A 27,950-nucleotide genomic window follows, 5' to 3' on the forward strand; every position below is an offset into this window, starting at 1 on the left:
CTAGCCTAGAGTTGCAACTATTTCTATTTGCTGGAAGAGCCTAGGAAGTCAATTATCACGCGAAGACAAGATTGCATTTGATGAACAAATGAGATGATCGTGCACCACTAGTGTCTTTCAAGAAAAATCCAACCAAACCCGAACCTGGTATGGTCCTAGAAACCACAAACTTCCAAATGTAATTGTATTGTCGGTTGAACATATTCACCAACTTCACACTGCATCTTCCCAATCAACACATGCAGCTTAATTTGTCGTCGAATCGCCCTCGCCCAATCATTGTACTTTCTCCGTTAATCTTTCACCGGCATGACCTCACTGCTTATCTGGGATTGAATCGACCCGTCTGTCCTACCATGAAACCAAAGCGGTCAGTGTAGGGGGTTCTTGATTCCTTGAACGCGGAAACCGGTAATAATTAGTCTGGTTCTCGATTTTATATATTTCCAAAAGGATGGAGAAGAGAACAAAACGTCCATAGACACACTTGCATTCTGCAAGAGTTTAAAAAAGCTCTCGTCCGGTTCTAGTGTTCTATTCCTTGCTACCGAGTACCGAGTACAAAAATTATAAGACAGAAGAAAAGTACGCCAGTTCATAGACCTACCCAAAGATCGGCCGGCCCAGTTGCAAGACCAAATGGGCCCATTTTTTATTTCACAAATTTAAAACCAATCCTTCCTACTTGATTTTCAATTTTACGATAAAAAATTGATCTTCTCTAAAACCGATCACCCTGATTCAAAACCCGAATCCTAAAGAGCCGGTCGATTTCTGCTCATCCTCGCCATTTTTGGGGATCATATGATTAACGGAAGGACCGATGGGATTCCGAGACGAATGATCCAATTAAAAGGGGGATGAACGGGCTGTGCAGCATAGCATCATCAATGTTTTTTTTTCCTCCTTTCCTTTTTCAGGTCATGAGCGTCATCGAATTAAACGAACGGAAAACGCCAGGGTCCACGTGTCGCTTCCACATCAGCTGACGGCACGTGTTGCCACACATCGAGCTCGCCGGCGTCCACATACAACTCTTGCCCAAACACGAGCCGTACATGCATCAGCTCAAATCCAATGTTTATTGCCTCGTACGCTCTACGGGCAACGTAACAAGCATACGTACGCGTACGTATAATTTAACAAGAGTCAAATACGCCCTAAGGCAAAACGGCACGGGCCAGGCAGCCACTGTCCTAGAAAATTAACACTGGCCTTGTTATAGAAATAATTAACGAATAAATTGTTAATTCCATGTCTTCACCCGAGCTGGAGAATGAGATGAGAGCGATGGGGGCAACATGATCCTTGCCAATTGGGTCCACGTGTCGCGTCCATAATTGTGAGAAGGGGGGTTGCAATTGCATGATCCTTGCCAATTGGCCCAATTCTTCCACGAGATTGGCTCCTAAACAATGACAATTTTCGCACGTTGTCAATTCATCTGCTATTCCCAAACAAAAAATTTGCGGCTTACCCCAAAAAAGCAAAAATCAACAAAATGCATCTTCCCACGTATCGTAATTCTTTGTGTAATAAGTTTAGACGGTGCCGAATACAGACGGAAGAATTAAAAGATTTGATAGGTATCCGAATTGTTTTACTTTGATATCATAGCTATTGGCCTATATTTATAGGCGTGAGAAATTGCAATCTAATGTACCATATCATGAATCTAGAAACGGATCCGACCATATAGAAAAAAAAAAAAAATGATACACGTAATATTCGTGATATCTGTGGGTGATATTTGTTTCTTCTTCTGAGCATGGGGTTTAGTGTTTTTTTACAAAAGAAGGAAGGAAACTTGTGGTCAGTTTGACATTCCGGGAACGACATGAATCATGCTTTGCACTTCTGAAATTCGAAATTGTATCTACCATGAATAAAAGTCCCTCCCCCTTCTCCCTAGCTATATAAGCACACACATGTACAGATTCAGTTTCACTCCACACATTGCTCCTACAACTCTTTCCTTCGGCCACTAAAACTCTCTCTCTCTCTCTCTCTAACTTTGTCACGTCACCGACAGATTTGAGAACGAAAGATGGACTCTGGCAACATGGGAAGGTCATCACCACCTTCGTTCTCTTCATCGTCGTCTTCATCCTCTGCACTTGGTGGAGCTAGGAGAATCGTCAGGGAGGCAACATGGGTCCTGTCCATGGTGGTGCTTCTTGGGACTGTTCTGATTTGGGTAATGATGCCCACCAACACGTACCGCAAGCACTGGTCGCTCAGCATCAGGGCCAAATCTGGATCTTCCACCTACTTGGGCAATCAAGGCATTGAATCTGGCTCCTTCCTTTCTCCTTTTTCTGTCTTTCATGCTTTTGATTTCCAAAATAAATTGAGTGACTTCTTTCGTGTTACGATGCAAATAATTTGAAAAAAAAATAATAATAATAAAAATTACAGGTTACACGATGCTGATGTTCACATTCCCAGTCCTGTTCATCGCTTGCTTAGGATGTCTGTACCTCCATCTAGGAAACAAATCGAGCGAGCCTCAAGCCGGAAAGTATGTATCTGTTCCACGGCTGTTTGATTCGTTGGTCGGTTTATCGGCTTCTAACGGCTGCTTGAATCACTTAATGATGGGGAAAACAGGAGTGGCTATAAAAGGAATAAGGGATTGGCAATGTGGAAGAGACCGGCGCTGGTGAGCGGGCCGCTAGGGATCGTTTCGTGGATCGAACTGGCCTTCTTTCTGATGTTCATAGCACTCCTGGTTTGGTCCTTCGCGACGTACCTTCGCAACGGCTTCCTCAACATCGAGCGGATGGGACCGATGCATGGGGATAAAGTGTAAGAACCTCTCTCTCTCTCTCTCTCTCTCCATCGAAAAATTCAGTTTAAAGAAGAAGGGTTTCGTTCTCCTGTTTTACTTTTCAATGAATACGAAGTCTTGAAACCATGTGTTCTTCTGATCATTGTTGAAACAGTTTAAGGAGTTAAATAGTACGCCTATGAAATAACCAGATTTAACGTAACGCCAGGTTTAGAATCGTCTACATATAAAACATATTAGCAAAGTGACCTGAGTTTTTCGACAAGGTCAGGAGCTTCTTCTCGTGCCAACTTTGCAAACCATTTTTGGTCAGCCAATGTCTTATTCCAAGCAATGTCCTACAATTCTATTAGAGCATAACATAAATCCATGTCACAAGAACATCTTGAGCATGAAATTCCACATATGATGGCAGGTGGGAAGCGAAACTGGAGACCTCAGGCTTAAGGCTGGGGCTGGTTGGGAACATAGCACTAGCTTTCCTCTTCTTCCCAGTGACCCGAGCATCGTCGGTGTTGCCGCTCTTTGGCCTCACCTCGGAAGCCAGCATCAAGTACCACATATGGCTCGGCCACATCGTCATGGTCCTCTTCACCGCACATGGCCTCGTCTACATCCTCTACTGGGCTCTCACTCATAACATGTCCGAGGTAAAAATCAGAATATCTTCATTAACTCGATTTTACATTTTGAGCATGAGTTAAACGATAAAATACAATTTTCAGGGCAACAAAAAAAAAGAAAAAAAGAAAAATTCGAACAAAAATCTGTAGCTCCACGTAAAATGCTGGGATTTCTCTAGGCATGTGGCTTGGATTACGCAGAAGTTACGAGTGGCTTTGAGGGCACCACCCGGTTGAGACGACTCTCTCTGCTGTCTCGACTTCAGTAGGGTCGTTCCGGAAAACTTGTTCGTTCTTTCCATATGTTCTCATACTTATCGACGTCACTGCTGACAAGGTGCTTTTCGGATCGTGCGACCCCGATCAGTCCCACCACGTCGGACGGTCAGGATCGCCGGGGTGAGTTTGACCTATGTAACAGGAGAAAAAGAGGATGGACGGTAGGGTCCGCGTAGTGGTGTGTCTCGTGACAAGTGTACGATCCTTTTTAGAATTTCGGGCACGACTTTCTTCGGATTGGCACTGCCAGTGAACGAGGTTCAAAAGGAATTGCCTTTTTTGGGCCCCACTAGAATCTTTGGACCGGGCCCACCCGGCTGACCCTATGGCACGGACTCACATGGTTTCTCCTTTTAGATTCCCTTTCTTTCTTTTGCATTTTATTTGATTGGACTCTTCTGCGTCTGACTTTAATTAAGCTGAAAATTAGCGAACTTTCTCACCGAAAGAAATTCTGGGATCTTGACGGATCTTTCCTTCTTTAGAAGAAGAAACAATTTCAGGCTATGCTAGAAACAGGCAGGAGGAGATGAATCCCACTCAACATAATTTTCTCGGGAAAATTCTGTTCTGTGCAGATGGTGAAGTGGCAGAAAACGGGGATATCGAACGTGGCAGGAGAGGTGGCGCTGCTCGCCGGGCTCGGGATGTGGGCGACCACCTTCCCGCGCGTGAGGAGGAAGATGTTCGAGCTCTTCTTCTACGCCCACTATCTCTACATCCTCTTCATGCTCTTCTTCGTCCTCCACGTCGGCATCTCCTACTCCTGCATCATGCTCCCGGGCTTCTACCTCTTCTTGGTCGACCGCTACCTCCGCTTCCTCCAGTCCCGCCACCGGGCCCGCCTGGTCTCCGCTCGTGTCTTGCCCTGCGACACCGTCGAGCTCAGCTTCTCCAAGACACCGGGTGAGGAGCTATACGATGAGTCCAGGATCTTGAGTTTAGTTTATCTTGTCTTGTGTGCGTCTAACAAGTGAATCCCTGTCGCTCAAGTAGTCGGTTTTTCGGGGTTCGGTTTCCTTTTGTTCCTTCCTTCTTCTTCTCCTGTAATATTTTGAGTTTGAGCAGGTCTAGAGTATACTCCGACGAGCATCATGTTCATAAACGTGCCGAGCCTATCCAAGCTGCAATGGCATCCGTTCACCATTTCCTCGAACAGCAACTTGGAGAAGGATAAGCTCAGCATCATCATCAAGAACGAAGGGACTTGGTCTCAGAAGCTCTACCAAATCCTTTCTTCTCCTTCTCCTCCGGCCCGCCTCGATGTCTCCGTCGAAGGACCTTATGGACCCGCCTCGACTCATTTCCTCAGGTTATATGTTTTGCTCGTTACATCATTGGATGTGCCACGACGGCAATATAATGAGTCTGCCTAATTATTTTTAATTAATTTGGAGCGCGATTTTTCAACTGCAGGCATGAGAAGCTGGTGATGGTGAGTGGGGGCAGTGGGATCACTCCATTCATCTCCGTCATCAGAGAATTCATCTTCATGAGCCCCACATTCAAGTCAATGACTCCTAAATTGACCCTCATTTGTGCCTTCAAGAACTCGTCCGATCTTACCATGCTCGACCTCGTCCTGCCCATTTCGGGCACCCCATCGGACTTATCAAACCTTCAGCTTCAGATCGAGGCCTATGTGACTAGAGAAAAAGCAGCCACCCAATCCTCGAAACAAGCCCGAGCTGTTTGGTTCAAACCCAGTTCGCTTGACGAACCGTTGTCTGCAATTCTAGGCCCCAACAGTTGGCTCTGGCTCGGTGCCATCATTTCGGTCTCTTTCATCGTGTTCCTCATATTGATAGGGATCATCACCCGCTACTACATTTACCCGATAGATCACAACCAAAACAAGTACTCTACCGCTTCTAGGGCGGTCCTGAACATATTGGTCCTGTGCATATCCATTGGCTTTGCGGCTAGTGCAGCCTTTCTATGGAACAAGAGGATAAACGCCAAGGAAGCGAAGCAGATCAAGCACTTGGTGTCTCCGGCGCATTCGCCTGATTCAGGGGTCTACAATGCTGAAACGGAATTGGAGAGCTTCCCTCATCAGTCCCTTGTCCAAGCCACCAATCTGCACTTCGGCGCAAGGCCTGACCTAAAGAGTAAGTATTATTGGTTCAATTCTCATTTTAAAAATATAGTCAATCGCAAGTTGCTTCAAGTTAGTGGTGATCTATTCACATTCCATCTTTTGCTAGTATTCTCTTTTTGTTGATTCTTTAGCTCTTACCCAATAGTCCACAGGACACCCGCAAAACTCCCTCCTAGTCTGCTGACTTTCACTAATGCTTGGCTTCGCATGTTGGCCCTGACTTTAAAAACTCTCTTGACTTTTTGCAGAAATGTTACTTGAGTGCAAGGAGTCAAGTGTGGGAGTCCTGGTTTGTGGTCCAAAGAAGATAAGGCACGAGGTTGCAGCCATCTGTTCATCTGGGTTGGCTGATAACCTGCACTTCGAGTCCATTAGCTTCAGCTGGTGATCCAAGCCAAACCGTTTCCCAACGAAATTGATTGAATGTATTGTGATTTTCCGGCAACGCAAACTTGCCGAATACGCCTCTCTTCATATGAGCTGTGTTACGGTGTACGTTGTCATGATATGGCTCTCCTCTTTGTCTAGGCAGAAGTGAATGGAAATTAGAAAGGGCCAGCAAAGAGGGGGGAGTAGGGGGGCAAAGCAGATAAGCTGGTTTGTTTCTACTAAATGTCAATACAAATATGTGTCGATTTCTCTTCAACTTCATTTCCTCAAAGAGATCGCAATTCCACGTTGGCTTCCTTTACCCACGATCTCGCATTGACATCAAAGATATCAATGGTTCAAACTATCCTCGTTCACTGGCTGAGAACAATAATGCATGACCGGATGCAAACTTAATTTCTGTTTATCCTTGTGCCCATTTTGGGTGCGATGATCTGTTTTTCTGGACGTGCTTAGTGTGGCACATCTTCGAAAATTGATGAAAATGCGTTCCCAGGAACCGTAAACAAGCTAACCTTCACCTCAAGATCACAATGTCGTAGAAGGAATGAACATATCGAGTATGAGGACTCACCATATCCCATGTAATAGCTGTGCTCCTAATTACATTGTAAATTGCACCCCGCACACCATAAGAAGTTTCTATACAAAAGCAGTCAGATTTGCATGGAATTTCCAACCACATATACATATCCCAAAAAATCCAAAAGCTATCCATATTCGCTTTTCAGCAATCCAGTGACTGATGCAGCTCAGGCAAAGACCATTGCCTCAATCAACCTTTTAACAGACTGGCCCCACAAAGAAAGGCAAAAAAAAACTTCTAGCGAAACCGCATAGGTTGAAAAAATAAGGAATTGACCGGTAACATTCGGCATTGGCACGAGACTTGGGATTATATTTTATGCACATTTACCAGATTACCTATAGGATGAATTGAAAAAAGAATACCTAGAAAAGACTAAAATGATTATTTCAAGAGCTGCCCTCAACAAAATGGTAGGCTCCTTATCAACACACACTTCCTATAAGACTAATCCTCTTGTTATTGTACAAACTTCCTCCACCGCGCATCCTTTGGTATAGTCTATTGACTTTGCCCTTCAGTTTAGTTGGATGAATGATTGGTCAAATGCCCGATAGAGGAATAACCCAGTTGAAAAAATTGCATCCATGTCAGCCAACCCGCGCTTGAAGTTATACAATCATCAGTATTTTTCTTCAGAATTGGCATATGCTGCGAGTTTCTCTTCCAAGGCCTCCACAAGATCACGGTACTCAAAGAAAGCAGGGTATGACTGTAGACCAATCAACACAGGAACTAGATAACTATTACCGCTTCCAAGAAAGTCATAAAATCCAGTTGCACAGCTCATGCTTCCAAATGACATCAAGCTGTTGTATAAAAAATGAAATAAGTCTACCTGTAGAGTGACGCTGTAAGCCCTCCACAAGCGCAAGTCATGTCGAAAAAGATCAAATAGGACCTTCAAAGATTTCCACAAGCAAATAAGTTAGTTAGCCATCTTCACTAAAAGAACAAACATTTATACTCCTAGAAACTCAAAACCATATCAGATAACCTTCTGAAATTACAGTTTCCATCTGCAGAGAAGCAAGATAAAATATAAAAAAATTTAGTGACAATACCGCTATACAAATTGTATTTAGTTATACCTCAGACCGCCTCAAGAGAGTAGCAAGAACAACTATCCACTCCTTGAACTTGACGGAGCACATATGAGCCAACAGAAACTCTGCATCCAACCGGCTTTGCAGCATACTCATCTGAAGCTGAATACAGTGAATTTTCTCAATTAGTCGAAGGATGTCATCAGATTCACATAGTCGATAAATAGAACAAAATTGAAGAAGACTTGGGTTCCTCCTATAATCTTTACAGTAGTTAAAATATAGATGTGGTGAGTCAGGGACATGAGAACAACTCATTAAAGGCAAATGGATACCTACTCCAACAAATCTTATGCAGGAAAAGAAGCAGTTGTTGTATGTAGAGAACAGACACACATGAGCACGTGCTTAGAGAGAGAGAGAGAGAGAGAGAGAGAGAGAGAGAGAGATGCCTTTTGACCAATTAGTTCAAGCCCTGAGGCAAAACTCTCCAAGCGAGCGGAGCCATCTTTCTCTCGTTGGAGATACTCCTGACATGTGTTGCAGGCACACACCAATCAGCAAATTGTCAAAAGATTCATGACAAGAAAAAAATCGTAGGTTTTTCTCACCACCAAATCAAACTGTGTGCCTTTCACAAAGGCAACAAGTTTTGAAAGTTCCTTCCCTGACATCAAATAACTAGCATGGTTTTCTAGAATGTTCTTGACTGAAGTGACATGAGCACTTTGCTCTTTGAACGAAGGGCTAAACAAAAGCAAAACTTCGTTAGGATCATTCCGACAGGGAAAGTGGTAATATCAAAGGACAATGTGAGCCAGTAAAAAAACAGAAGAATTACCTTCTGTAGTCTGTCGACTGCCTCTTGTAATTAGAACGAAATAAAAAATACCCTAAGAATCGAGGGGATAATCTGTCTGAATCGGAAGATGCCTGTTCATAGTCCCTTCCAGATCTCAGCAAGAACCTCACCTACAAACCAAAGGATTTTAGAATGAGCAAGAATTCTCTCTACAAATAGAAAACGCAAATGCCACAATTTTCGTACCAGCTCTCCCGCAAGTTCATACAAAGATTCATCAAGTGTTGCCTGCATAAGTTAGAAAAGCAAAGTAAGGCTTCATCTTTTGGAAAAAACCTATATAAAGAAAGGGGCAAAAAGAAAATCCATTGAGACAAGAAACTTGCAGACAACAACTAGCTACCTGCAATAAACGCAGGGCACTATACTGACTTACAGCCGGACCTTCAAGCTTCGCTATAACCTGTCCATAAAGATTGGAGTTGATAAAATTTGAGGTCCCAGAAGGAAGACAAATTAAGAATCTTAAGAAAAAATGCTTTTCTCTGTGTGATTAATACTGTCCTTCACAGTCTACAGGCACATAGGAAAAGGGGAGATCTTTCCATAGAATAAAATAAAGGGATTTCTAGATAAGTAACATAAGGAGAAACATTATCCACAAGCATAGTATTGATAGATGAAGATCTAAGAGGCATACCAGTATGTAGCAAGCTGCTGTCCTGTACCATCTTCTTTGGAAACATTCCTCAAACAACCTTCAAAAAGTTGATGAGTAGTGTAAATATTCTAGGATCTTCAAGAGAAACGGAGAGAGAAAATACCCAAAGGTACATCTTTAATGAATAACTTAATGAAAGAGTATATAAGATGGCTATTTATAGAGCATGAGACACACTAACATATCCCAAATTCTTGACTGGTATGGATAAACATACTTCAACAATTAGCAGCAAGAAACAATTAAGCACTTGTTGAAAACATAAATATAGGGTTTTTCTCCCTTTTGCTAAATTAAACTTCTCAGCAATGGTGTCAAATTACAGGTACTTCTATCGCTGCTGGATAAACACGTGCCATCATTATGAATGGTGGCATCAGAACAGACATGCAAACAGACTTTATTCTTGCAGACATTTCATTCACATTATGGAAAAGATCTACTTCGCGATGTGCATTAAAAGCCAGTGACCAGGAAAAAGACTATTTCAAAAGTCAAGACAGCAGTATGCTACACTTGTCAGGTCCTCCTTGTGACGCTAGTTCCTTGATTAACAGTATATCAGCATTACAGTACATTAATTAAGATGAAAGCAATAGGTCCGGAAAGTACTCTGTTGATCTTCCAGCGGCAGAAAACAGATCAGCCCAATGACGACCATCAGTTTTTCTAGCAACACTGACGACCACATCAAAATACTCGGGAAAGTTTCTTATCAAATCACAGGTCTTCTCCAGAAGAGTGAAACTGGTCGCACTTTTAAGGCCATTATTCCGGTGCTTGTTTATGTTTTGCCTGTGATTTACAATTTATCATAGTTAGAGACGATGAAAAGCCAAAAAAATAACATTAGTAAAATATAAATACATCAAAAGGAAAGTTCATGATTAGTTTTCACAACAGAAACTGCAAGAGGGAAAAGCCAACTTCCAAGCAAAAGCTCTAGCCAATCAACAAACACCACAGACTACCAAGTAATTAAATTTAAATTCTTAACTAGAATATGACTTGCAGAAATCCCCAGATAGTTAGTATAAACAGAAAGTACAGAGAAAAGAATTACGCAACAAAAAGAACTGATAAATATAGGGTAACACAAGCTTTCTGGTAGGGGTTATACTAATTAAAATGGTAATAATAAAAAGAAAGACAATGGCAAGAAATAAGGCATCACTCAGGTATACAACTCTCAATAAGGTTAAAATCTAGGTACGACAGAATTACCTGGAAATTTCTGCATCAAAGACAGTAAAAAGAAGCCACTCCAGACAGTGAGAAAAGTGAGGCTTCTCTGCTGATAATTCTGCAAGCCTCAAAGCTTCCTGACTTTTGTTCCTCTAGAAGTCAGAGATAGAGATGCAATAAGGGGAAAAATCTTCTTAATACTGTCGTCTTAATACTGTAACACTGTCATAAAATTTGGATTCACAAAAGTTTTTTTTTTTTTTGGTAAGGTTGGATTCACAAAAGTTTTTTTTTTTTTTGGTAAGTTGGATTCACAAAAGTTGAAGATTACAAACTTCATGAATCAGCTGTTTTGAGCCAACAACTAGGATGATAATTCAGAGATCAAGTTCTCAATAGATTCCAATTAATATTCTATTCTCCAGCTCCACCAAGTGCAAATAAGAGGACCATCTGTTGATAGAGGTGTTACCTGAAGGAGGTGGCGAAGTAGACAATGCAATATAGTCTGCGCTTGAGGAGAAGGTTCAAAACATGGGAATTCTGTACAAGCTGGAAAAGACATTCGCTGAGAAACACCAACCACGACCCCCACATTTGGTAGGAGCCCAAGTGGGTACACCTCTCGATCAAATTCGAGCTCGGGATCCAACTGAAATAGGAAGAGAATACTTAATCTACTTACATAAAAGAACCAGAAATCCGTATTATATAAGCATAAAACATTTACTATCGGTTCCAAGACTACTGAATATAGCATGTAAATCATCAAATGATTTCCGATCATGAGAACACAGCAGAGTGTTCTTATTTAATCTCACAAACTTCAAAGTCAATGTATGCCTAACAAGCAAAAATAAGACATAACAATGAAGAATGAAGTGCAACAGTTAACCGCAAATTACCTGCAAGAAATCTTCCTGCTTAAAAGATTCTACACCTGGAGACGGATACCAGACCTGTAACAGCACATTTGCAAGGAGGACCTTCTCAGACAAATTCGGCGACAGCCATGCAACAGGACTATCAACCCTAAGCTAATGAAAAAAATAGGTACCAAGAAGGTAGCTTTAGGCTTTAGTCCAACAGTCAATTACCTGCATTCCTCGATGACCATAATCCAACCAGGATACTTCTTCTATCAAATTAGTTGTCTCCTCGGATTGACCACAGGTCACCCAAAATAACTCAACAGAGTCTGTAAGCTCCCTTTCACGTCCATCGTCCAAATCAAGTAATGAAAGCTCTCCGCTTGCTCTCAATATCAAACATCTACAATTAATGATACTATTCAGGGTGATGTGGCATTAGAAGACCTCTACCTCTATTTGGGACTTATTTGAATAATTCCATCGACATTTCAACCCAATTTACCTGGAAGGTTCCCGAACCAAACCATCTGAAGATGAAGAGAGATGATCGGTCGATGCATATTCTCTGGGAAGCTGGTCAGGGATGAAACGCATTGCTGCAGGATGGCTCTTTGCAGTCATGATGGAGAGTTCTCGTACTGTAGAAAGCTGTTTGTCATTTTATCACTTAAAATGTATGAAGAATAGAGCTTCAGACAAGCACTCTCATTCAGAGTGCAATTCTGAACTTCCAAGTTTAGAGCTATGTAAAGTACACTAAGGGTCTGCATGACAACAATTCTGTTCCCAAAAACAGATTATGGTTATAATGATTTTTTCTGATTATGGTTATAATGAGTTTTTAGAGAATCGGAATGTGTTTGATAATCGTATTGTGATTCTATTCATGAATAGAAACACGTTTGATAACTGTACAAAATTTATGTTCTCAAAAATACTTTCTCTTCCCAATTTTTTTATTTAAATCAATTAATTTTGTAATTACTTTAAAATTTTCTTCGTAAATTGAAGATCAATTTTCAATACACAAAAAATAATAATTTGAAATACACTTATTTTTTTTTCAGCATGTTATAAATAAGATCCAAATTTTAATTTGAAAAATGTAAATATAAAATAGTAACGAAAGAAAGGAGGAAAGAAAAGGTTTTTGTGTTTTGCAAAAGTGATTATTTTTGTCAAAACCAACTTTTTTGTGGTTTTGCAAAAATGGTCATTTTTTCTTCAAAACTGATTCTGCTTCTAGAATCATAATCAAAATTATATGTGTTATCAAACATGATTCTCATTTTTTTTGCTTTTGGGAACAGAATCACAAAAACAAAATTGTTACCATGCAGACCCTAATAATCAGCAACTAAACAAAACTGTTCTGCCAGAAATAGAAGGACATGTCTTTACCTGCAAATCTGGTGTACTACATGGTGTCAATTCTCCGGATAATTTTACATGGAAGATGTGAACGTCAAATGGACGATAAGTCACTAGGATGTAATTTTCATATACATCCATAACCATGGGTTTGGTAAGCAGTGACTTCCGACAAAGTAGCGAACTTTGATCAAGGTGATATCTTGGGTAGAAAAGCAACTCATACCTGTATATAGACCAGAACAAAGAAAATGAAAAAAAGTTTAAACTGATACCAAACCATATCATATGAAAATTAAGACTTATACAAGAGTCAGCTACGAATTAAGATTATACAACAGGAGCAAACTCAAAAGAAAAATAACCAACCCCCAAAAAAAAACAAAAATAAATAGTAAAAAGCCAGGAAGAGAGAGGAGAAAGTCACAGCCAAAATCACCTTTGAAAACCGAGAGATACCCAAACAAAAGTACAAAGATCTACACAGAACAAAGCACAAAGATGATGTTTCCATGATATGAGGGCCTCAACACTTAATTGGATGCATCTGAGAGATCCGAATTAAAATGCTCTCAATATGACAAGACGACACTAGGAAAATTATTAAGGATTCAATTGAAAAAGATCTCACGTGTTAGAAGGATCATCATAGTTGCACACAACAACAATCTTTCCCAGCCATAGCAAACCTTTGCATTGTATCTTCTGTTCCTGAGAAATGTCACCAAACACCCTCCACTTCTTAAGTCGCATATCATATAGAATTAACCCATGAAGGCCAGCAACTGCTAAGTACATTCCATCTTTGCTAGCTGCCACATGTTGAACAGGCCAATTTTGGGAGAGATAAGAAACCTGGAAAGAAGCAGACCATATCATACAGGTTCTTGGCATGTGGATATTATCTCTCAACTACAGAATTTACTACTTACTGGAAGATTAAGATGCAGAATTTTAAGTTCATTCGTGTCTTCAGACTGCACGACAAGCAACCGATCCTCGCCATAAATCACTTGGCGCACATACGTCATACCGGAGACACCTCTATTTAGGCAACATTTCCCAAAGGAGAAGGCAAGAACTCTATCGGAGGAACCCTCCTCAATAGCATATAGCCTGTATCCGAATTCATCCCACTGCATAAATGAGACACCACAGACCAGCGGTTCACACCGACTATCCTGATTCGGCTTCATCATAGGAGAAGACAAAGAACTTAAACCAATCTGACGTATTGTCGACATTAATCGACACCCTGAAACAGACCAGACAGTAAGTCCTCTATACTTCCATCCAACAGCAAAGGAAGAATTATCTGGGGTCCAAGCAATACAGGTGACTGGACCAGTGTCTTCCACAGAATACCTGGAAGAACAAGATTAACTCATCCCAGTCAATCCAATTGCAAAAGAAAAATACTAACCCTAGAAATCAACACTACGCCATTTTCAAGCAATGAGTGTCCTTATGAAGACAACCATCATAAACAAAAGACAGAAACTGATTAACTTGCGAGGCGTCATATAGATGGTTCATGACGACTCTCACCCCCAGTCAAACAGAGACACAGCACGAATAAGTGATGCAGAGTCGGCAAGGTCATATAGCTCCACAACCCCCCCTCTGGTTCCAACTGCAAGGATTTGTTGCTCTGAAGCTACTGATGTACATACAGCATCACCAGATCCAACACGCTTTTCAGCTCTAATAGACTCAACCTGCTTTAGTCCTCTCTTACTCACCGAACACAACAACAGTTGACCATCGGCATATAACACAAAGAGCAGCCTCATTGGAAAGCAAAGCTCCAACTGAACAATTGCAGGCCTTTTTATGGAATTCTGTTGTGATATCGGAGCTCCTGGATTCGCTATGGCAGCAATTCCATTACTTATAGGACGTGGTAAGTCAGCAACTTTATCGCTATCATTTTGTATGGGATGATCAAGTCCAATCGCCCCACAATACTGCACAGACATTATGATGTAAAGAGAAAAATTAGATCACAATCAACAGAAGACAATTCTCTTCAGGCAGAACAGAGCAGAGCATCATCGTCTTACAGAAAACTCTGATCCTGAAAGTAAATAGCCAGTAAAAAAGGCAACTCAAATTAACTCTCCATTAAGCATACCTCTCCCTTCCAAGAAATGCCATACAAGGATCCGTCAGAGAGTCCAAGCAGCATATGCCTATTATCACTTACAATATTGCTCCTGGAGAAGAGACATAAGTTCGGCGAACATTCATCAAACATGCCCATTAGGTTTCTAAACTGCTTTGTTCATTTGATATTTTCGTTTTAAATGAGCAAAACCAATATACTTACAAGATGTAATGTGATTTTTGTACAACTTAACCGAGTTTAGAGAATAATAAAGACATTGCCATATCCACATTCCACTAAGGCACAAGTTTGGATTCCAGCATATACACAACTACATTAAGGTAATACTTACACAGATAAATTCATGTCTGCAAAAGGAACCTGCTCGCTGAGGAGAAGAGAAATAGTTGCAAAATGCAGACCAGAAGGTTGCTTCCCTCCAATCTGTACTCTTTTCTCGGAAAATTGAACCTTAAATAGATGTAAATAGAGTGAAGTCGTCTGCAAACAATATGAAACCGTTTCATAAGAAGCAAAATAAGTGACCTCGAGGGGATAATATAAGAAACAACTGGTATTTTCTTTTATCAGTCAGAGCAAGAACAAGGAAGGAGTAAAGAATGCACACTTTCACTAACAATAGGCACAATTGACAAGCATCACCTCTCTAGCTTCTATTAGAGATAATTATCTAAAGGGTCATACCAATGCCCTGTTGTCCTAAAATAAGTAGCTACAAAGATCAGACTGAAGAATGATAATAGTCAAGTCACACACAGAATTTCTAACTGGAACAGCCAAAGAAGAGATCTATAGCAAGGCACCTAGCTCTCATTTATTTGCACCATCAGCATCATCAAATAAAGTATTTTCTACGGTAGCACCATGAATAGCGCATAGGAGAGCAGCACCCAACCACCATCCTTTCCGGATTGTACTCGAGGTAAGTTTTTTTTTTTTTTTATTGATAACTAAGGATCCGCACGGCCACAACGGCTTACACCTGCGTGCCGCGGCTATATCTCGGGGGAGACTAGCCCAGCAACCCACCGCCAGGGCCCCCACTTAAATCACAAAACCGAGTTGGAAGTTTCGAACTCAAAACCTGATAAGGGAAAAGCTCGCTCTCACCATCTCAGCCATGCGTGGGTGGGTTACTCGAGGTAAGTTTTGTAATGAGTACATCCAAAAATGAACTTGTACCAATCCATAGTTATGGGTCGACCAGATATGAATCAAGAATAGCAATCCAAATGCAATTGCACGACTAATTAGTTGACTGGATCATTTCATATTCATCAGCCTACTATCACATCTCGAACTCACCATAACGGCAATCAATTTGGCATCAGGACTCCACACGGCCTGCGAATTCTCTCCCTCCCTCCGCAACGAACCCGCATCCCTCTTGTACTTCCCCAACCTCACTTTATGCTGATCACATACAAAAAAACAACATTAAGAACGGTCCCCAGTAAAACCAGCGACCACGGCGGGAATTCACGGAACACCTGGGGAAGTGGTAGAGCACGAGGGTGAGCTTGTTTGTACCTGAGAAGAGCTCCAGAGCTCGAGGTGAGACGGGGAGACGACGAGCAAGAGGCCATTGATGACTTTGAAGTAGATGATTCTCTGAGAAGACGGACACAGACCGTGCTCTAGAGGAATCACCTGCGGCCATCCGTACGCCATATACATCTTGGCTCTCCGATTCCGGAATTCGATGCGGCAAATGACTGCACTGTGCTTCACGAGGGCGAAGGAGAGAAGAGCGGGACGATCAATTCAGAGGTGACGGAGGAGAGATCTGAAGCATTTTTCTTAAGCAGAGACGAGCAATGGACTCCGATCTCTCACATAGATCTCAGAGGAGGAAGAAGAACCGAAATTCAACTATTTTCACTTTTTTCTTTGGTGTTTTCTTCAGAAATGTCTTGTGCATGAATTGGCCGGTCGGGTCAAGCGGGTACCAGATGAAGGCTACACGGGCCTGGATTCCCGCCCATCCGTCGAGCGGGCTGGGCTCAAAAGGCTTCGTCATGAAAATTAGAGCATTTGGGCTGGTGACCTTCATTGCATAAACCTACTCGGCCCCTGGGCTCACTCGATCCCACTCAGGCCCGGTTGAAATATATACGTGATGATGTAATTACTGTTTTCATCTATAATCTAGGATTCGACCAAAAAAATCAATTATCTATGTTTTATACTTAGTAATTGATTTATTGATTATCGGTATCTACCTTTCTCATTCATAGCCTCATTAATTTGCAATAATCTCTTTTAAGTTTCTCACTCGTGATTTGTGATGGGTATTTTGTACGGAATCAAAATGATTAGGTAAATGTTACGAATTAACCCAATTAACTAAGGCAAATTAGTCCCTTCCCAACAAATAGATTAAGACTGTCTCAAAACGTATCCATTGATCCTTTAACTCGAAAACTAGTTATAGCATGGAAATTAATGTGAATGGGTAATCTCGTGCAATGATAAGTTTAATTATCTTTGGTCTAAACAATCTTAAGAAAAAAATAAAGGGATTAAGAAGGTATCTATAGTGATCCAAAAACTACCACAATGATACGAGTTTTATTAGCGGAGAGGCCTCATTTGATGAACGTTCTTTTTTCAATAATTGCATTAGATATGAACTTGTGCTGGAGAGCAATATTTCGTAAAATGTTCCACTTTTCCGGACTTTCTCATGTTAGATCCGAGGGCTTTCTTTTCCCCTTTTCCTTTTCAGCCCACGATTGGCGGACGGGTTTTTCACTTTGAACGATGAAAAACATGCTATTTTAAGGAATGTTGGAGGAAAATATTTGAAAACCTTCAACATCGCTTACTTCATGATTGAATAACCAAAGGCAAAAGGACATCTCAACTGTCAATATTTGTGTACGGCGCGCTTATTTTAGTGCCAATATCTTTTTTTTTTATCACTTAAATGCCAAATCGGAGAAAAAACGATCACTTTAGTGCTAGCGGTGAGAAATTGCGATGTACACTCATCGGAGTTGGCACACAAATAGTCGTTATTAAAAAAATATTGACACTAAAATGAGCATCATACACACATATTGGCACTTGATGTGTCCTTTTGCCCGTATTAGTCAAATCTTCGGTAATGTACTTCGGTGCCTAAATTTTTGCATTATGTACATGTTCATCATTATCGCGTGTATCAATGCTGTTGAGAAATCCCTTTGACTTCCAATTTTCTATCAAAATACGCAAACTCAAATTCTCAGCGAAATGATATTCTACACAAAAAGCACAAAATTTAATTCTTCCAATCTAAATCCTCATAATAGACTCAAAAATTTAAGCTACCACGATATTGATAATCACAAGCAAAAAAAAAAAAATAGGAAAATTATTTCACGACCAAACCATCATTTTACAAAATGGACGGTGTTGTTTCGTAACTTTTTGCCAACGAATTGGTGGGATTTCCACTATTTTAAAAAGAAACAAGATGAGATTTATTTTTTTGTTTTATTTTGAAAAATATCAAAGTAAAATATTCGAACAATAATTAATATATAAAAGAATTCAACAACAATTTTTTTAAAATAGCGGATGTTATTCTTCAGTAAAAAAATGATGGATATTGTTCCTAAATAAAAGGTTTTGGTAACCATAGTCAAGACTGAAGAGGATTTTAAAACCAATATTTTTCAGGCGCATCGACGCGAAACGAAGTGGTGGCGCTCACTCCTTCCCGCTAAAACAAATCACTATATCATTTCTCCATTTTTGTCCTCCCCAAATTAGATAAACCCTATCGATTTGAGACAAAAGGATACCTCAAGTGCTAATATTTATGTATGGCACTCACTTTGGTGTCAATATATTTTTTTTAATCACTCAAGTGCTAAATCGGAGAAAAAAATGATCACTTTAGTGCCAAAGGTAAGAAATTCTGACGACCTCATCGGAGTTGACACTTAAATAATCGTTTTTCAAAAAATTGACACTTAAGTGATTAAAAAAAAAAATCAGCCCCAAAGCGAGTGACATATATAGATATTGGCACTTGAGGTGTCCCTTTGCTATATTAAATCACGCATTCATATAATAGTTTAAGTTTTTAAAATAGATGGTATTGGTCCTATAAATTCTCACATAATATCATAATAGGAGGTCCCGAATTCTAATCTTTTCAGGCCCCATTTGCGTCTCCAAATTAAATATGTATGCTAGAGGTGGCAAAATAGGTAAAGAACACATATTCTAATCCACACTTAAGAGTATGGGTCATAAATGAGTTACTTAACAATTTAATGAATTTTTAATAGGTCATAAATGAGTTACCTATCTTAAGCGAGTCATAAAAAAAATTTTGATTTATTTATTTATTTCTTTCACTTTTTTTCCCCAAAAGAGTCCAACGAGAGTCGTCGGCAAACCATCTCCGATCACAAGTGAGGGCTGGCCAACCCTCGCAGAACTATGAAAAATAAAGGAAAAGAAAAAGAAATAAAAAAATTAAAAGGAAAAAAAATAGAAAAATCAGAATTTTTATTTTATTTTTTAAAAGACTTATAAATTTGTCCACGATATTTTAGTAATATAATTTTTTAATAATTCATAAGTTTTGCTAAATTGGATTAAATATGAATTTTTTTTTAGTAATATGGATCGGATTGAGTATGAGTCGTTAGATTTGTACTACATGAAAATGGATTAAAACGGTTTAAATAGAACAATACGAACCATATTCGATCCTACCCGACCTATCTATTTGACATCTCTAATTTACAATTAGTATTAGGTAAAAAGATTAGATTAAAGGTAAGGAAAAATAAGTGAATAATTAATATCGCGCCTTGATTTAATAGGTTAAGCTTATAATAAGTAGGATGTCAGTCTGTTTCCACGTCGACGAAGTACATCCAGCTTGGGTCGTAGCGAAAAAGGAGAGAGACCAGGCACCTCCAAAGAGCCGACAGAAGAAAATGGATGCGTCGATCAGCTGTGGGTCGGCATCAGAACTGGGAGAGCAAAGCCCCAAATGGAGCGGGAAAGGAGGAGAAAGTGGCGGGTGATAGAGACTCGAGAGGGGACGGACGCCACCAGAAGCAAAAGAAGTTGCTGAAGGATCCAAATTTAGGGTCAAAACTTGTTAGATGGCCACACAGCTTTGAGGAGATAAAGGCCTGTGGGTGTGTTTGCACTGAAGAGGGTGAGCGAGGAGACACATCACAACATTTGACACCGCGGAGATAAGGCTTTTCCCATGTGACAGGGGCCTGCTCCCGACAAGATCGAGAGCGAGGCGATCCGTTACATCGAAAGCGAGATGGTCGTTCTTCTTTGTGGAATGCTTATTTGGATTTAAAAAAAAAAAATTGGAAACTTATTTGCCGTGTTGTTGCATACTAAACCAATAAGGTGTAAATATGTATGACTTGATAATAACGAGCGTTCATATATGATCAATCAGGCATTAGCCTTGAGTCTCGCCATTTCTCTTGATCACATTTAGATATAACCAAAAACCAAGGAGAAGGAGAAAATGTGCATGTGAATATTCAACCTTTGCTAGATGAAACCCTTGGAGTTATCGCGTGATGAGTTTGCCGAGGCTATAATTATTTAGATAACCAAAACTCCCATTCTGAACTTTTTCTAGAACAATCCTTTAAATGAGTATAATCCTCTGTACGCATTATGCATTTTTGGTAACACAGCTCTTAAAGTTCACAACATCTTGAATACGGATAAATTGATTTTCTGTTGGAATGGGTTTATGCTATTGTCTTTTTGGTCATGTTCTATTGCTAAGTACCATCAACACTTGGCGATTTTTTTTCTCTGTTAAATTATATCTCGAGTTTGAGCACGTTATATCGTGAGGACAATCTTGGAGTAAAAGAAAGAGGAATGCAAAATTTTGGTGGAATCTTTCTTTAGGTTGAAGTGTGATGTGGACCAAGAAGAGGAAATCACCGTATTGCTTTGGATTCGGCAAAAGTCTATAATAAAATTGCCGGACGGCTAGCTTCCACGTTGCTGAAGAGAATGCTTGGCCAATAAGTATGCGGTCCCGCTAGTAAAGGAATTGAGAAGTGGGGATCCTAGTGTTAGAGGTGCGGGGTTCGATTCACGTGCTCTCTAAATAGGAAGAGGAAAATTCAGATAGATGAGAGTTAAAGATACGAAAAAAAAAAAAAAACAATGCTTGGACTTGGATCTAGTCCTCGAGGGTTTCAATCTTCAAACAAGTGAAGATTAGAAGCTGTCTTGGCTATTTTGCTACCATATTGCAAATAGAATTTCAGTTCGACATGTTTAGGTTCTTCCGACGAATTTTTCTACGGCAGAATACTCTGCTTAATAATGAATTCTTTGCGGCCAACTATCCTCGTAGAATAGTTACCATCACTCGTACTTAATCACATAAATTTCTACCATTCTTTATCGTTCCTTGTTATTTCATCTTCTCGTTATTAGACTCAAATTGCGAGCTCCGTCGGCTGTCACGTCACTTTACAACGCTCTTCCACTCACGGTGGGGACTTTGGCTCGAGGGCCTCACTCCTTTTTTTTTTTGTTGCCCCATGCATATGTATTAAACTGACGACAATCGAATTGATATTATTTCTGCGCAGAAGAACACGACACATCATCGATCCCTCCGAAGCTCCTAAGACCACACACAGGTACAAAAAAATCCAGAGACACGACAGATTTTTGCTGGTCCCTCGTTTCTCATCAGGAGGGTCAATTTGCTGCAAAACCCCACTTGATGAGACAACTCCAATATATACTTAAGAGTCTCGACCCGACACAAAATCCAATCTACTCGTGCGAGTTTTTTTCAAATTTAGTCCCTTTAGTCTCTGCCACCTTTCGTTTTTGCTACTTATTGGGGCGCAAAATGGAATTGCGCCTAGGTTGATGAGGACTAATTTGATTGGTTTTGGCGATAGGAAGAACGGGAAGCAATTGGGAAAACTGGTAACCTCCCGATCTAGGATCCTTATTACGGACATAGCATGTGTGAGAACTAAATCCCTTTTGTAGTTCCAAACGTATTCTTTTAAGCAAAACTCAACCAAATGCGCACATGCCATTCATTCACGTTAGAACTTAAGGTGCACATGAAAAACCCCTTGAGTTATTACCTTGTACTTTTTTTCTTTTTGTTTAAAAAGAGAGAGAAAGAGACGAAGATAATGTTCTGCTACTATGCAAGCATGAACTGTCGAGCTCCGATCGAACTTTGAGGTATCTAACTCCTTCCCCGGTAGGGCGGGTTTGTACGATCTATCCCTTTGCATGTCGTCTTAAACTATAACATATGCGTAATTCGGGCGTCAATCATAATGCATCGCATAAAGGGTGGGGATAGAATATTTCTCACCACTGTACAATAAAAGAGAGAGAGAGAGAGAGAGAGAGAGAGAGCCAAATATGGAGTAATTATGTAACGGAACGCGGTGGCGGTGGCGGCGGCAGCGGTGGTGGTGTTGGTGGGCGGTGGAGGCAGTTGGGCCATGGCTGTCTCGGCCATATTTGGGCTGAAAGTTTTTTCACAGTTGGGGGTAGCTGGGGACGACGGTCTCCTAATCCAACCATTAAGCCTTGCCGGTTGGCGAGGGTTCGCTCTCCATCCCTTCGCTATTCTTGCTCTCGCTCTCCCTGTCCTTTTGCCCCTATAATCATTTATTGCCACGCACGCTCTTCATTTTGGTCCCTCTAGGTTCGTGTTAACTTATTCCCTTTCTTGTCCTTTTTCAAGCACCATTTCTGTCCTTCCAATAATTTGTTTTTATTCTCTCGTATATTTCGAGTGTGTTATAGTATTCCTCATTTATATTACTTTTTTTTTTTGCACATTTAACATGAATACATCGCGATCGCGATCGCGATTGATTATATCGCACGTCCGGAAATACAGGGCAGGCCCTACCCCAAGGCATCTTAGAGAGAAAAACAAATCGTTAATGAAGTGGACATATGGCACGTTTTTTTTATCATTGCACAATGTCGATTGGAGATAAATATTGTTTCACGGGGATCCCGAATTAACTACAAGTTTCATGTCTCGCTTCGATGATATTGTACATTTATTTGCAGTTTTGCCATTTCTCTTTCCCCGTAATACCCCACCCTTTTCTCCCACCCATTAGACACTATACCCCAAAACGAAAAGTTTGAACGGTATTCTCCCATGCTCAGCTGCCCTAGACTGCCGCCCGCCACAGTGACATCCTGAATGGTTCGCCCACCACCATCGACACCTCGCAGAGGAACCCGGTCGCCGTGGGCAATGACCGAGGCAGAAAGCTTGTTGGTGGACACAAATGTGATCGAGAACAAGCAAGTAAGCATTGTTGTAAAAGATAACGATTGATTGGGGAGAAGAGAGATAAGATTTTAATGCATAAATTTACTTTCTTTAAAGAATTATTTGACCCACAACGTTGCTAATGGTTACTAATAAAAATCTTTCATGATACATCAAAGTATCGAAATGAGAATATCGGATAGCAATTTCGATATTTCTCCAAAAATTCTCAATGAGAAACAATTATACCTTTTTTGAAAGAAACAAAAAGATGGAAGTTGAAGTGTAATATCCAACATAACCCTTGGTTTTATCATAGCGAAAACCTTTTGTAAAGAGACATGTTATTCCGAAACGATCGTAGCACTTCACATCTGAAAATTTTTAAATTACAATACAACTCTTCATGTCCGAAAACCTACTAATTCGAACACAACTCATCATGTCCGAAAGCTGTAATTTCGAACTCACCTCTTCGAAATTTGTAAGAGCCTCAAATAATCACTAGATTAAAAATGACAAGAAAAACATAACTCATTTGTGAACATTCTTGTTAGGAGACAGGAGTTAATAGTAGAGTCTAGCCTACTTTGTCCATTGCCTTTGCTTGAAAGACTAGAGAGACCTTTTACTTATATATAGGCTTACACTCTCCCATCTTTCCTAGGTGGGACAACGAAAAAGCATTATTTTGTTTGTTCAATAAACAAACTTTCAACAAGCACGACATGAGGGGGAGGGTGGTGAGAGGATGGCCTGGGGGAGCAATCGAAGGTAGCACGAGTGGCATCTACGACGTGAACGAAGCAATCGGAGGCGGGGTTAGAGGTGTTGACGGCATCCACAAATCGACCTAGCGCGGGAGCGGAGGCTGACGACGGCGATGGTTGGTGTGGTGTCTAGTGTCTGACCTGTGGATTGAGGATATGGAATCGAATGGCTGGGTGGACGGCCAATTTCTTCTTCTTCTTTTTGTGGCTTTTTAGGATGTGAGAGCATTTTGGTCATTTCAATAGGGTCGAAGTGCGAAATTTGCATTTCCAAAAGTGAACATATTTTTTGGTACCATCGTGAGAGCATCGACGAATTTTTCGTATGTTTGTCACTGAACTATCCGAAGATGCCTTTTCACCGTAATGGGGAAGGAGGGACAAAACATCGCTGAGAACCAAGAGAGAACCTCACAATTATACAGCGTGATCAGAATCGGAAGCAACATGTCTTGTCTGCCAACCACTGTCACTTCCTGTTCAAACTCTCTTCATCATTTTTCACTTATCTCTATCTTTATTATTTTTATTTTTATTGGTGTTTTCCCCTTTTTCTTTTTTTTTGTTTGGGGGGTGAGTTTGTTTTGGAAGTGTTCTCCGGTTCAATGGTACTCAAAAAGTTTGTTCATACGAAAAAAGCGGTGCAACACGCATTTATCATGAAGGAAAAGTACTCAAAAAGTCCGAAAACTATCACACGTGAGACAATTCCGTTATAAACTTTTCAATTATGCTAATTGAATTTAATTAGTGAATTTTAATATAAAAAAATTACTGACGTGAGCGCGGGTCGTCTTACGTGACACGGTTGGCATTAACGTGAATAATTTTTAGACTTTTTAAATATTTTTTTCTACTTCTTTTACTAAATTTGCATTCTCTTTTTCTTCATTCTTTTAAATGTGGTTTGCAAGCTCGAACGACCCTCGTTGGTCATGGTGAAAAAAAGAAGGAAAAGAGAAGAAAATATAAAAAAATATATAAAAATGCCAACGTCGGCACGAGATGTGCTACATAGGACGGCCGGCGTCCATATTAGCGATTTTCGATTAAAATTATCTAGACAAATTCAATTGACAAAATGTGAAAAGATTTAAAACTGAATTAATATATGTGCAATTGATTTACGATTTTTCTTTATACACTTTTCCCTTTGTCCATGCAAAGTATTTCGTTCTTTGACCACGTAAGATCAACATTAAAACCCTGGTAATTAACGGAGACGATTGCGATGACGTGGGCATCCACGGGGAGATCGCATGCCCTTTCCCAAATACAGCACGTGCGTCACGTGGCCAACTTGTGCGGGAGACGCAGCAGCCTCTCTGGCCAATCATGGAATGCATCAAAACGGCCTTTACGCATATTGCCGCCGACCAATCGGCTCATCAACACGTGCACCCCCCCTCCCACCGTCAAAGATCCACTTTCCTCCTTTTCTATTGGCCCATCCACAGCCTCCATGTCACAGCCCGTGCAAAATATCAACGCCACCGAACCCCGAAAGGTCTCGCTTAATAGAATGTCAAGAAAGGAAAAAGGAAAATCTCGAAGAAACATTCTTAGTTTAATTACTACGAGATAAAATCAAAAATAAATTTTCTCAACCGCGCCTTGCTATTCACTCGTTTCTTTCATGTGTTTCGCGACGTGTCGGGTGTTATTAGATGAATGTATAATTAATAGCCACCGTGCGGTCTGAATTCAAATTGCGACACGCTTTTGCATTGCTTTGAATTAGTCGGAATTACGAACGTGCTCGACTTTTATATTATGAAGATGACGGGTTCTTTACAGTTGGTAAAATTAAATATTCAGTGCGTCCATAGATTTCTACGTAGGAAAATAAGGAGAAGCCACGCCATTCCGCTTTCCTAATATAAACCAGGAGCTACCCACCGCCGAGACAGAAGCTTCCTCTCTCCCCCTCTTCCAAACTCTCTCTCTCTCTCTCTCTTCGTATTTATACGGGTTGGATAGCAGCCGGCGAAGCAGGAGAAGAAGATCTGAATTCAGAGCCGCCGGAGCAAATTCCTTTCTCGGAAACCCTTCTTTATTTCTTCTCGCCCGAGAAAACCGCGGAGAAAATGGGATTCCCGCTGGGCTACACGGAGGTCTTCTTGCCGAAGCTCTTCGTCCGCGTCCTCTGCCTCCTCGGCTTCATCAGGCACCTCATCTTCTCTCTCTTCCACTCCCTCGGCCTCTCCGACTTCCTCGACACCGACGCCGTCTCGTTCCCCGCCGAGTCCCGGGGGCGGTCGCCGCCCGAGAGCCCGCCCGTCTCGGCCCTCCTGATCCGGGAGATGCTGCCCGTGGTCAAGTTCGAGAGCCTGGTCGACCCGCCCGAGAGCTGCGCGGTGTGCCTCTACGAGTTCGAGGGCCGGCCGGAGGAGGAGATCAGGTGGTTGAGCAACTGCCGGCACGTCTTCCACAGGGAGTGCCTGGACCGGTGGATGGACTGCGATCAGGACACTTGTCCTCTATGTAGGACCCAGTTCGTGCCCGATGACATGCGGGAGGAGTTCAATCAACGGCTGCGAGCTGCTTCTGCGGTTGTCGATTTCGCCATTTCTGAGGACTGATGATAAGTTCGGCTCTTTCTTTTCTTGAAAGGGTGTGCCGACTCTGGTCTCGCGTTGACTGTTGCTGACTACGTATGAGATGGTGAGGATTGGGAAGGGTATATAGCGTAAAGTGGGGTAATTGGTAATTAGCCAAAAAAATAATAATAATAACGCAAGTAGCGATTTTTTTGTTGGATTAGTTCTTTTAAATTGACTTTCTTCTTTCTTCTGACGTAAAACAAAGACTGGGCTTATACCCAATTTGCTTGACTGAATCCTGCAACTTGGAATTCAGATTTAGTACCTTGGGTAGTTCACCCCTCACTGTCGTGTGGGTTCGAAGGGCATTTCATCTTTTTGGTTTTGTAAGTTAGTGCATCGCATGTATTAAATTTGTTCAAGAGACAGGACACGATTCCTGTCTACCCATATGAGGTTGTGCTCTGGCCTTATTTAATGTCAGCAATGTTCGGTTGGTGAGGCTCTTAATGTGAGAGTACTAATAGAAACCAGAAGCAGAGGATAAAAAAGAGGTTCTTTTGATGATGGTGGGCGTTAAAACAGAGCCAGAAAATGAATAAATCAAGAGAAAAGCAGTGGTGTCTGAGGGAGTTTGTTAAAGTATGGTTAGCAGAGGGCCGGAGGCTCGGCCGATTTGTTTGGATCTTGTCGGCTCCAATGATGAACTGGTTCAGGACTCAGCCCTTCCCATCTTTTCTAGAATGCAATTTCCAGATCGACCATTGCTTCTTGTTCTCGCTTTTCGCTTTGTATCGATGCATTGGTGAAAGTTGCGTGGCGAGTGGTGTGATATATGAATTGGGGCTTTGTGCACGACCCATCTCTATCTCAGACTCTGTGACTGAAGTTTTCGCCCGGCCTGTAAAGTGCTCTGCCCAAAATGAGTCGAGTTCGCATGGGACCTACTCAAATTGAATTGGGTTCTGAAAGCCCTACCTATCGGAGGTTGAAGAAAGAAACCTCCTACTGTCTGGTGATCTTGCTTTGAAGTTCTAAGTCGGTTCGCGAATCCGTATCCAACAAGACACGTGGGTATCCTTGCGAGAAAGGAAGATGACCCTGTAGAACAGGTAAACGAGAGAAGATTGTGCCACCTCGAAGCAATTCGGCACCTACCAGCCTGTCCCATGTCCGTATCCGTGAAGGGTTTAATGCTTCGTGTTAAGCAAACGCACCGATCTAGAAATAGGCACAATTAAATCTGAGGGAGCTTGTACGCATTATTGCGTTGTTTATGCATCTGCTCGTCCTGCTAAATCACCAATAAGTTTCCCATCCTCGAACATTGCAAGACTAAAAATCATTCGGTTTCGAAAAGGAAGAAATTTTTCACCAGGCAAGCAACAACCAGCGTCAGTTGATCTAGATATCGTTCTTCGATCTCCGGCTATTTCTCTACTTCAATAGCCAGCACTGAAA

General features: G+C 41.1%; 3 protein-coding genes across 4 annotated transcripts; 2 read left to right on the forward strand and 1 right to left on the reverse strand.

The window, feature by feature from the left end:
- Positions 1–1,929: 1,929 nt before the first annotated feature.
- LOC115729117 (ferric reduction oxidase 2) lies at positions 1,930–6,436 on the forward strand. Its single transcript, XM_030659561.2, has 8 exons — positions 1,930–2,285; positions 2,419–2,521; positions 2,611–2,808; positions 3,207–3,441; positions 4,272–4,599; positions 4,762–5,005; positions 5,110–5,804; positions 6,043–6,436. Exons 1-8 carry the CDS (start codon positions 2,048–2,050, stop codon positions 6,180–6,182), a joined length of 2,181 nt encoding a protein of 726 aa, XP_030515421.1. The 5' UTR covers positions 1,930–2,047; the 3' UTR covers positions 6,183–6,436.
- On the forward strand, positions 2,823–26,932 carry LOC115753560 (brassinosteroid-responsive RING protein 1). Its single transcript, XM_030692213.2, has 2 exons — positions 2,823–2,839; positions 25,883–26,932. The coding sequence occupies exon 2, from the start codon at positions 26,034–26,036 to the stop codon at positions 26,526–26,528; it is 495 nt and encodes a 164-aa protein (XP_030548073.1). The 5' UTR covers positions 2,823–2,839; positions 25,883–26,033; the 3' UTR covers positions 26,529–26,932.
- On the reverse strand, positions 6,831–16,775 carry LOC115753553 (guanine nucleotide exchange factor subunit RIC1). 2 transcript variants are annotated; one of them, XM_030692203.2, is made up of 23 exons: positions 16,426–16,775; positions 16,201–16,308; positions 15,227–15,375; positions 14,902–14,983; positions 14,316–14,734; positions 13,700–14,132; positions 13,399–13,622; positions 12,798–12,993; positions 11,899–12,044; positions 11,622–11,796; positions 11,430–11,483; positions 10,997–11,176; positions 10,564–10,676; positions 9,952–10,134; positions 9,319–9,376; positions 9,022–9,081; positions 8,865–8,906; positions 8,658–8,788; positions 8,428–8,563; positions 8,269–8,346; positions 7,862–7,978; positions 7,609–7,671; positions 6,831–7,482 (listed from the first exon to the last, which is right to left on the reverse strand). In XM_030692203.2, exons 1-23 carry the CDS (start codon positions 16,570–16,572, stop codon positions 7,393–7,395), a joined length of 3,384 nt encoding a protein of 1,127 aa, XP_030548063.1. In that variant the 5' UTR covers positions 16,573–16,775; the 3' UTR covers positions 6,831–7,392. The 2 variants fall into 2 exon arrangements, with proteins under 2 accessions (XP_030548063.1, XP_048132652.1); XM_048276695.1 differs by lacking the exon at positions 16,201–16,308.
- Positions 26,933–27,950: the final 1,018 nt, after the last annotated feature.

This window comes from Rhodamnia argentea, chromosome 3 (genome assembly GCF_020921035.1).
Source record: "Rhodamnia argentea isolate NSW1041297 chromosome 3, ASM2092103v1, whole genome shotgun sequence".
NCBI classification, from domain to species: domain Eukaryota; kingdom Viridiplantae; phylum Streptophyta; class Magnoliopsida; order Myrtales; family Myrtaceae; genus Rhodamnia; species Rhodamnia argentea.